Raw genomic sequence first — 11,339 nt, forward strand, 5'->3', positions numbered from 1 at the left:
GATATTCTATATATTGTAAGAAATTTCATCAACGATATATCACGATATATGTGACTGAAAAAGAAAAAATGCCCATAAAAAGGAAAACATCCGTAGTTATGCATTTATTCAATGCCAAAACTTCATGTACACAATGTACAAAGAAAGAGCATTTGTATAGAGCCTCACTGCCTCCTAGGCTTGTAAATGTAAACACTGTACAGCTGGACTAATTAAAGTGCATAAAAATTAATAACATGTTTTATATAAACCAGGACAATGCACTGCTTTGTTTCTAATACTAACTCAGTAAGCAACTTAAGTTTGCATAGTACCTCACTGCCTCCTAGTCTTGTAAATGTAAACACTGAACAGCTGGACAAATTGAAGTGCATGAACAATAGTGCGGTGACAACCGCCTAAATCCATGATGTGTGTTGTAATAAAATATCGATATTTGCCATCAGTTTATCGATTATTTATTGCGACAGAGAGCGCAACAATATATTGCAATATCAATTTTTTTCCCCACCACTAGATACAGAGGTAGGTTGCGGTTCAGTCACCTTCACGCCCTTGTCCTGCAGCATGCGGAGGCCGGCCTCGTCTCTGCTGTGATAAGACAGCATCTTTTCTCCAGACCCCGACAGGAAGATCCTCCCGTCACTCAAACACCCAGAAACCCTGCAGAACATCAGTTTCACCGTCTCGGGGGTGGCCTTGCCGAAGTAACCGTGCCTGTGGACGGAAGAGCAGTCCAGGTAGCAGAAAACCAAACAAATAAATACCCCCGAGCCCTGATCATCGGGGTGTGAGCAGCTGCTGACGGCAGCATGTGGCTCAACATGGCAACATTCACATGCTGATTTACGGCAACAGAGACCTTTACACAGGTACTTGGTGGCAGTAAGTCAACTGTAGTGTTGTTTTTGTCAGCCTGTTTCAGTTTTAGTCTAGTCTTTGGGTCGAGCTATCATTTTAGTTTTTATTAGTTTTAGTCACGTTCATTCTCCTTTTCATCGTGTCAACTAAAAGTCTGAGCATTTTAGTCTTATTTTAGTCAGAATTGTCAAGGACCATTTTAGTCTCGTTTTAGTCAAATATTGATTTAGCCAAACCCATTTTACAATTCAAACAAGGTTATCTTATTATTATATTATTGTTACCTTATAGGCTCAAGAATACATTCATTCCAGATACAGAAGACTCTAATTTGAGTTTACAACATATTAATTTTTCTGCATTTCTCTCCATCTTTTTCGACGACACATTGGGTTTTCTTTTCCACGTCTATGTAGGAAAGTGTATCCAAAGATGGTTCTTCTTCTTCTCCCAGAGAAGATCCCCGTGTTTCTCCATGTACCTTTGTTTTTAATGGACGTGAAACTAGAGCTCTGCGTTGACGGCATCAGCCTCTAACTCTGCAGCTGCATCTTCTGGATCTGATTCCCCGCGACTGGGATTGAGGACGTGACGTCACCCAGCAGCAGAACTAAACCAGAGGAAACTACTGAAAACATGGACATTAAGGATCTTTGGTAGAACATTTCATCTTGTTTTAGTCAACGAAAATGAAGACACATTTTAGCAGATTTTTTATTTTGTAATCTACATTATAGTCTGTTTTTTATTCATCTACGATATTGCATTATATATTTAATTATCGTTATCGTCACATGACCGGCATTTTCGTTGCGTCTCGTTTTCCTCAGGTGGTAAAGGTTCGTTGACGACGATATTTAGTCATAATTTTCGTTGACAAAAGCAACTTTAGTCAACTGTAATCTCTAAAAAATACAAAAGGTCCAGATTTGCCTGTTCTGCCGCTGCTCGCACCCCGGCGATCACCGCTATCAGGCTAAGTCCTTGAAGGACAAGAAATGTTGTTAATGGAGTTTGATTTGTTCTCACTTGAGGACCCTCTGCTCCGCTACAGGCCAGTCGATGTCCTCGTCGATGTCGATGCTGTACTTGGGCTCCATCTCATAGTAGGCAACCCTCCCGCCCTGCAGAGAGGGGACAAGCATGACTAACAAGCATCCCAGTGCTGATTAAAGGGCTGAGGACCGGTCGTGTCGTCACCTGCAAACATCCACGGTTCATGATCAGGTCCCTGGTGGCGAAGTACAGCGAGCCGTTCTCATATAGCTCCCCATCCCAGTCCTGCCGCCGCGGCCGCTTCTTGGGGTCCAGGTTCAGCGCCTGAGTGGATTCATTAGCTGGAAGGAAGCAGGATCCATCAAACACAAGACAAACACAGCTTGTTTACACAGAGTTACAGCCTGAAAGAGACTGCCGTCTGGATGGGAGGATATATTTCAGCTATGATGGAGCCTTTCCAGGTGTGTAAGCAGCTCACACCGAAGGCACAACTGCAACTCCGAACCAGCAGAGATGCAGGCTTTTGAAGTACGACACAGATCTCTGGAGGTGTTGCTGCGCTCATGTAGAGACTTCCAGCAGAGAATCAGCCTGTTTTTAATCCCCGAGGCCCCAGAGAATCATAAGAGTCTAGTTTTGACCTACAGCCCCCCCCCCTGTATACAGAGATTCCTTCTGATTCTCAGAATCTTTTGATAGGGGACCTGCTGGGGACCGCTCAGGCCAGAAACTCGGTAAATCCCAGCCCCACGCTGACAAACCCAAATCCAAACTTATGAACAGATAAAACATCAACAACCCTTTCAGAAGTTATTTAACCATTTTCAACCCTTGTGCGTTCCTTCAATTTACCATTTTTTTGTTGCATAAATCTCTCAAATCCCTTTAGCTCTGCTCAAAACTACAAAATATTTGGTCATTTTTAGGATTGCAGCCCTTTAAATCCCACTTTGAACACATGATGTGACTGTTTTTACTAAAGATTAATAATTAAGATCTTTTATAGATATCAAATTGGGCAGCGGTGGGGCATTGCTGCTGATTTGACTTGTGGATGTTCCGAAAAGTAGCAGTTGCATTGGTTTTAATTGCATTAGTATTTTTATGTCCGGTCAGATTTTACATTCTGCATCCTTTGAGGACCTTCGAGCCAAAAAAGAAAAAAAAAAAGAAGAAAAATCATCATATATAAATATCTGCTTCCTGTTCAAATCTCTTAAACTGCTTCAGCTCTGTTCAAAACTATCAAATGTTTCATGATTTTCAGGATTTAACTCTTCAAATGCAACGTTGAATGCATGATGTCACTGTTGTTATTCAGAAAATGACAGAATCAACTTTATTCGCAAATGAGGAATTTGATTTGGCAGAATTAGTCTCTGGGGGAAAAATTATGAAATAAATCTAATAAAAATAAGTACTTTTTTTGTGATGTACAGTATATAAAAAAAGACAGAATGAATATTTAGAGGAATGTGGTATTATTTTTTCTTTAAATCAGGAGGATTTCCCAAAAAGGCCTGAGGGAGGCACGAGGATAAGAACAGCTGTTCAGTTGTTAAACACCCCCCACCCCCACCCCAGCCTCCTCCTCAGCACACAGCCTGGAAACGCTCAGACTTGGATCTGGACTTTGTCCTGCTCAGAGGGTTTTCCGTCACCCAGCCCTACTCTGGCTCACCATGACTCAAAATGTTGCCACGAGGAACATCCCTGTCATAAATGACGCCCACTAATCAGAAGGATGTTGCAAGGAAATGAAACAACAATCATGTGGCTGTTTTCTGAGTTTGTAACTTGGCTGAAGGATAAAGGAAAGTTGGGGTTTAGAAAAAGAAAAAAAAAAACTGATTTTACTAAAAGGAGGCTGAGGATTGTTGGCGAGTCCATAAATTACAACAGATTCCGACAGTGGACCCATTTCAGGTCCGTACACGTTGGCTGATACGACTCTCCTCCATAAACCTGTGCCAGTGAGTCTCATGAAGTGCGGCGTGTTGCTCCATCTTGTTGAAATAAGGACTACTTTTTTCCTTCCTTCTGGTTTCAGCTGGTTGTAAAATGTCTTCCAGGTAAACATTCACAGTTGATTCAAAGAAAATTGCACCAAACCCCAATGATGATGAAGTGATGTTTCACGGCTCAAGTGAGGCTCTTAAACATCACCTCTCAGCACAACAGTGCAATAACTTTGTGCAATATTACATAACACTTATAATTCTATTTATGGTACTGCACTTTTTATTTAGGTTTTTATCTTTATTTTTGATTTTTTTTATCTTATATGGGTGTTTGGTTTCTGGGGTGTTTGATTTGTAAATGAGTGCTGTGTGAGTGAGATGTAGATGTCAATTTCCCCGAGGGAACCTCCCAAAGGGATTAATAAAGTCGTCTGAATCTGAACCGTGGAGCTGTGATACTAAATAATCCCAGACTAAGAGTATCGGGACTCACAGCCTTTCTTGACCTCGGTCCAGCGGAACTCGTATCTCCGGACCACCGAGAAGACGGACTCGCAGTCCCGCTTGGTGATCAACTCCAGCGCCTCCTTCAGGTGGGACGGGTGGAGACACGGGGACGTAGCCTGGATGTTACACACCACATCCACATCTGCTGGGACAGAGAAAGGGATTTAAAGCTAGAGGACGTCTACGCTGGACCTGGATTTGTGCTGCACATACGTTTGTGGACGCTGAGAAACTCCTGGATGGTTTCCAGCGACGTGGAAGAGTCCTTGGAGACCTCCGGACTTCTCCGGTGCACCTCCGCACCCATGGATAACGCCACTTTTTCAATCTCATCGTGGTCTGTGGAAACCCACACACTAGGAGAAGGTGTTTCATAATCAGCATCGTCATCTGTTACTTTTCACGTTGTTGCTTCTATTATCTGAAATTTAAGTTTTAAAATCTTTCTCAGTCACATCTGCAGTGAACTAGTTAACCTTTATGATTGGCCACTCACAGCTCAATCTAAGAAGAAAAAAAGTCTTATTTTGATTTTATTTTCCTTCTCAAAATGTTAGTGAATTACACATCACCTACAGCAACAAACGTCCTGGTTGTTACCGACCCCGGGTTTAACTGAAGTAACAGTTTAATAGACTTGTAGTCAAGACCAACTAAACCGAGACCAAGACGCTACCAAGACCAGAGAATCAAGACCAAGACTAGTTCATCTCAAGACCAAAACAAACCTAGTTATTTCCTGATCCTGCGTGATTGTAGAACATCAGCTCCATCCTGGTTCTGCTAGTTTCCATAAGATGTTGTATTCAACTGCAGCACAATAACACAGAGAAGTGGATGATGATGAACTCACTATAAATGTTTTCATCCGTCAGCTGAGATCAGATATGTGTGGCGACTGCACTACCGCTATTTCTACACTATTGGAGGATTGACTCCAGAGCTATTAAGGATTGACACTAGGGCTGCACGATTCTGGACAAAATGAGAATCACGATTTTTTTGCTTAGAATTGAGATCACGATTCTCTCACGATTTTTTTCCAATATAAAATGTATTGCACTTATTACTTTAACTTTGCAACAGCTGAACAAAAATATAATAACAATAAACATCTCTTGTCTTCTTTACACAAACCTTTGAATAATTTAAACAATAATAACAATTTTGAACAATATTTGTTCCTCCCTGAGTTGAACACCCTTTCAGAAAGGGGACTTGTAACAGATCCTGTAGTTCTGAGGCAACAAATTATTCCTCTGGCTGCTTTTTGCTGTAACAGCTGACATTGAACATAAAAACAATAAACATCTCTCTTGTCTTTAAATAATTTTAACAATAACAATTTTAACAATATTTATGTGCAATATGTGTCAGGTGATGAGAAAGGTAGATGTTTCTCCAAATGTAATCCACAACCATTAACAAAATATAACAAACATGACAACATGATAGTTGACCATGACAGGACTACAACAACCTAGAACATAGGCCTAGTCCTTTTTTTATGCAGCCATCTTTAAAAAAAAAAAAAAAAAAATTTTTTTTTTTTTTTAAATCGTCGTCATTTGGAAATGAGATCGCGTTCAAGCATGAATCGAGATCGCGATTTTTTAACGATTAATCGTGCAGCCCTAATTGACACGACTACCAACTAGTCCCAAAGTCCCTCCACCTCAGAAGTAATGAATAGTAAATGTTACCGATTTAAATTGGACTGAATTTGGAGATGAAACCAGAATTTTAAATATTAAAGATTGAAATTACATTATTTACTATTATAGTAATCAGATTACACCGTATATCAGCATCACTGAAATGAACCTGATGCTTAATCAATCATGACAATATGCAAATATTATCCATATATTTATCCAAACAAGGCTGTTATAAACACAAAACTGTAATTAAAGACAGACAAACATGCAGATGCACCAAAACATTAAATCAAATGAAAATACAAATAGTTTACAAAACTGTACATTAACAAGAGGAAAAACTGCTGATCACCCGGATTTTGTCTCCTTGGTGCAACGGACTCTGAATTATCCGAGTCCAAGACATGGAGAGACCCGAGACCGAGACAAGACCAAGACCACAAAAAAGTGGTCTTGAGAACTACAAGTCTACAGTTTATCGATTGACCACGAAAGTGAGTTAATCTCCTCATTGGTCATCATCCTGGTACTGAGCTTAGCGATGTCCACTGACTGAAGTGTCCGTAGTTCTATTTATAACCTATTCTATAACCATTACTGTCAACTATTGGGCGTAGTGGTGTTCCTGCTTTATGGATTTTCGGCGTGCCGTATATACGTGGTGTTGGTATGAGATGGTTGAATGTTTGCTTGTTTATTTTATTATCATTTAGTAGTGGTTTTAACAGCGCATTGAGTTTATTTTTCTTTTCTTCTGTTGGGTCTTTTCTTGAGGCGAGAGGACAGCGGGGGCGTGACCGACCTGTCAAACCTGACAGGTCGGTCACGCTCTCACACACTCTCTTAGGAAGGAGGAAGTTCCGCCGAAACTGTCAGTAAAGTGTGAAGGTAAGAACTACGGATACTTGTCTTAACAAAAGAAAACCACAAAGCTGGAAACAGTCCAGCCAACCGAGCACCTGCCAACCCTAACCACCAGCGCACCAGTGGGGAGGCCAGTGGAGCTCCACTCCATGCACATCCTGCAGCAGGGGAAAGGTGTTTCAAAACCTGTAGGGGACGTCACAGTTCCACCTGTCCAGTAATATGATTACAATCATGGGTGCAGATCCCGGGGGGGACATATCCCCCCCAATTTCTGAAAAACATGAATTGTCCCCCCCAATAAAAATACCCTAAATTATTCAAAATTTAACAAATGTATTTTCAGACTTAAAGGTTGAATATTTATTGAAAATATATATGAAAAATATATATTAAAACGAACATAGACATTTATGTAAATAAATTTGATGTTGGGTCAACTTGTGCTGTGTTTATTGTGCTCTTAGCAATGGGTCCTTTTTTTTTCAGAACTGTTTACCACCATAACTGTGTTAAAACATGATCAGTTAGTTTAAACAACTTGTTTAGGGCTCCATATTTCATCCATACATCAATTGATCGTGCATAAAGTAGTCCCATAGGATAAAAGGAAGATGGTGAGAAGAATTTGAGATGAATAGACACTACGTGCCCAAAACCCTTAAAATTATGATTTACGAATATAACAGTTAAGTAAGCAGTGACACACACTGTTGGGCCGTTTAGGACAAATAAACAAGAAAGGTAAGCACAATAAATGATTCCCTGTGCAGTATTTTTTGGAGAGCCTTTACCAATTTATGGCATGGTATGAGTTGCATATTGGCAAAAAATTTAAAATTAAAATCACGTTGGTGTCCCCCCCAATCCTGACAATGGATCTGCACCCCTGATTACAATATTTACAACCTACAGGAGTGAAACTGAGCGGTTTGGTTGGTTCCAGGGCCATTTGAAGCTCCCACAGCAGGTTTAATTATATTATTTTTTTATCTATTTTTGCAATCAGCTGTTGAACTTGTTGCTCTGAGTTTGGAATGTAATCGCATGAATCTGATTGGTGGAGCCCGTGACTGACGTCATCGACGTAACTCCATACTGACTTGAGTTACACAGTTAAAATACATCTTTCCAAACGAATCTTTTGGCCAAACCAACTGAATTGGACTGAACATGAACTGCAGCTTGTGTGGCTCACCTGTCGAACTTGTCTGAGTCGATGGCAGCCCGGAGCACCCAGCCGATGAGCGGGACTCCGGCCAGCTTCCTGATGTTCTTCAGCGGGATGCCCTTGCTGCCGCCCCGGGCCAGCACCAGGGCGGCCACGTGCCTGCTGCCCTCCACCCGCAGCTGCTTGGGGGCCACGCCGTCCGCTTCACACGCAGCATTCTGGCCCAGCCGCTTCCGAGACGCCATCATTAACACCTTAGTGGTTCTGCTGCTGCTGCTGCTGCTTGGTCGGCTTCTTCTTCGTGTGTCATGTTGTTGGCGGTTGGCAAACAACGGCATGACGCGCACCGCCACCTACCGGTATGGACACCGTTCACTACTTCTTCTTCTTCTTGTTATTTCCGGCAGACTAGATGCCTTTCGGCACATTGCTGCCTCCCACAGGTCAAGTCCAGAACAGTCAAAAAGATCAGAAAGAGCAGCTCAGAACTACAGCTGGAGTCCTGTTGCTGCCATAAACTGAAGGACTGCTTTCACAGTCCTTGGTTGATTCTCTTTGGGGTTAAGCAGTGTCTTAAGTGTAACTGTACTTGGGGACTGCCCTGCTACTGCTGTAAACAATTTCTTCCTCTCCTCTGCGAACTGGCTGCACTCCATAAGGACATGCCTCACTGTTTGATGTTCCCTGCACATTCCACAAAGTCCATCTGGATGTTTCCCCATCTTCAGCAGGTCCCAGGCCAGCCCACAGTGCCCCAGCCTTAATCTTGTCATTAGCACTGCTCCCCTCCTTTCTGATTCTTGAAAGCTCAGCCCTCTCTTCACATTTCTCTGGATGCTGAAGTAGTGCCTCCCCCTCGTTTCCCTCTCCCATTCCTCCTGCCATACTGCTGTTATTTCCTTTTTTATGACGGTCCTACATTCATACACTCCCATGCCCACCTCAACATCCACCTCCCTCCTCAATGCCATTTTTGCTGCCGCATCTGCCCTCTCATTCCCTTCCACCCCTACATGGGCTGGCACCCAGAGGAACCCAACCTCCCCTCTTGCCTTCTCAATCTTATATAGCAGCATTAACAGTTCCACCACCAGGTCTGAACGCACTCCCAGCTTGCCTTCCCTCAAAGTCATCAGGACGGAGGCCGAGTCAGTACAAATGACAACCTGCCCTGGCTGCACCTCCTCCACCCACTCCAGTGCCCATATTATAGCGGTCAGCTCTGTCGTAAAAACTGAAACCCCCTCAGACAGTCGTCTACCCACCACAATTCCCAACCCTGGAATGCAAAAGGAAAACCCAGCCTTTCCCGTTTTAGGATCTAGGGACCCGTCTGTGTATATTTGAAGATGATGTTTCCAGGAGCTCTCTAGTCTCTTTTTTACCATTCCACTGTCGGCGGCCCTTCCACCTGTTTTAACACAGTCCAGAATGCTGAGGTCTGTCTTTGGAGCAGGTAAAAGCCAAGGCGGCACAGCTGGCCAGCACACTGTGGGGGCCACCCCTCCCAAGCGCATCCCCTCCATCCCTTTGCTAGTCCTGCTGATAAAGCACTCCTTTTTAACCCTGCCTCCTCCCCACTCCCACGCTTCCTCCAGGACTAGTTTAGCTGGGTTCTCCCCTTGGAACCCCCTCAGTTTGCACACCCACTGCATGGCCAGTTTTTCTCTCCGCTTTGCCAGTGGAGTCTCTTCCATTTCTACCAGCAGGGCCGGAACTGGAGTGGTCCTGAGGGCCCCACAGCACACTCTAAGCGCTTTCGCCTGCACTACATCCAGCCGTTTTAATGTTGTTTTTGCTGCCGTTCCATAACACAAACACCCATAATCTAATCGTGACCTCACCATTGCCCTGTATATTAACTTTTGAGTCTCTTGGCCAGCACCCCAAGTACTTCCAGAGAGAGACCTCATCACATTGATCACTTTTTCACACTTTGTTACTATGCTGTCAATGTGCCTCTTCCATGTAAGCCTTTCGTCAAAGTGCACACCCAAAAACTTAAAATTTTTCACCCTCTCAATCCCCTGTCCATACAGGACTAACCCCTGACACTCAGTTTTCTTATTCCCAAACACCACATACTTTGTCTTGTCCACTGATATCCTAAGGCCCCACCTGCTCCCCCAGTCAGCTATTTGATTTAATGCTCCCTGCACTTTCTCCGTTATATATTTTAAGTTCCTCCCACTTTTCCATACTGCCCCGTCGTCAGCAAACAGAGAGAAGCCAAACCCAGGCCCAATGTCTTTAAACATGTCGTTTATCATTATATTGAATAAGACTGGACTGATTACACTACCTTGAGGTGTCCCATTCTCAATGCCTGTGCCACTGGATAGCGCCCCTCCCACCCTCACCTGGATTTCCCTGTTCTTAAGGAAATCCTGGATCCAGTTAAGCATGCGTCCCCGTATTCCTGCGTCGTACAATTTTATTATCAGCCCCTCTTTCCACAACATATCATATGCTTTTTCAATATCCACACCGTTCACTACATCCACTAAAAACAAAAAAATAAAAGTCAAGTCAAGTCAACTTTATTTATAAAGCACTTTAAAAACATCAACATGGTCCAAAGTGCTGGGGGGTATTCCAAGAAGGAGGTTTAGTGGCTAAACTCGGTATGTTAACCCAGGGTAAATGGTAAACCTGGGATTTCCATTCCAAAATGGTCAGGTTAAGTAAGTTACCATGGTAACATAGGCTCTGAACATAACCTGTTTTGTTCAGATAACCCAGTTATGTTCGGGTATTTAAGCGCAAGTTCAGGAGGGCTGCTGCTTGTTACACATAGAAGCCCAAATTGTCCGTTCAATTCACCGTGAGAGGGTGATAAGACCACAGTATGACATTTTATCTTTCCCCGATGAGTATTTGCGAGAGCGCTACTGTTTTTCAGCAGAATCTCTGATTTATTTGAGTAACCTTCTCCATCCATACACTGTAAACCCTAATAAGATCACAGAACTCAAAAACATTTTTGTAACTGATTACCCAAAAATATTTTAGTGATATTTATAAATGTTTTAAGTTTATATAAAATAAAAATTACACTTACAGTTGCCTTAAATTATCTTAATATTATCTTTAAAAAAGTAATATTCCACAACTTATAGTTTGGGAGAAATACACTCAGCTCATTGTCTGTGAGACATACACTCAAAATTCTCCGAATAGAATAGAATAGAAGACTTTATTGATCTTCCAGAGGAGAAATTCAGTCGTACAGCAGCCAAAATTCATTCTAAAATCAAATACTGATGCCAGCCCACTATACATATAATCAGCTAATAATGTTAGAAAAAATGAAAGCGA

The 11,339-nt window shown here is 42.4% G+C and overlaps 1 protein-coding gene across 1 annotated transcript in view; it reads right to left on the minus strand.

Annotated features, from left to right (window-relative positions):
- cmasa (cytidine monophosphate N-acetylneuraminic acid synthetase a) overlaps nt 1-8,339 on the minus strand; it is a 12,773-nt gene extending 4,434 nt beyond the window's left edge. Inside the window, exons 1-6 of the mRNA XM_061710673.1 lie at nt 8,049-8,339; nt 4,542-4,684; nt 4,315-4,470; nt 2,062-2,198; nt 1,891-1,985; nt 546-717 (exon numbers count right to left, since the gene is read on the minus strand). Of these exons, the coding sequence (XP_061566657.1) occupies nt 546-717; nt 1,891-1,985; nt 2,062-2,198; nt 4,315-4,470; nt 4,542-4,684; nt 8,049-8,269 (924 nt within the window). The 5' untranslated portion in view covers nt 8,270-8,339. The remainder of the gene's footprint in view (nt 1-545; nt 718-1,890; nt 1,986-2,061; nt 2,199-4,314; nt 4,471-4,541; nt 4,685-8,048) is intronic.
- Nucleotides 8,340-11,339: the final 3,000 nt, after the last annotated feature.

This window comes from Cololabis saira, chromosome 20 (assembly GCF_033807715.1).
Source record: "Cololabis saira isolate AMF1-May2022 chromosome 20, fColSai1.1, whole genome shotgun sequence".
In the NCBI taxonomy this organism is placed as follows: Eukaryota; Metazoa; Chordata; class Actinopteri; order Beloniformes; family Belonidae; genus Cololabis; species Cololabis saira.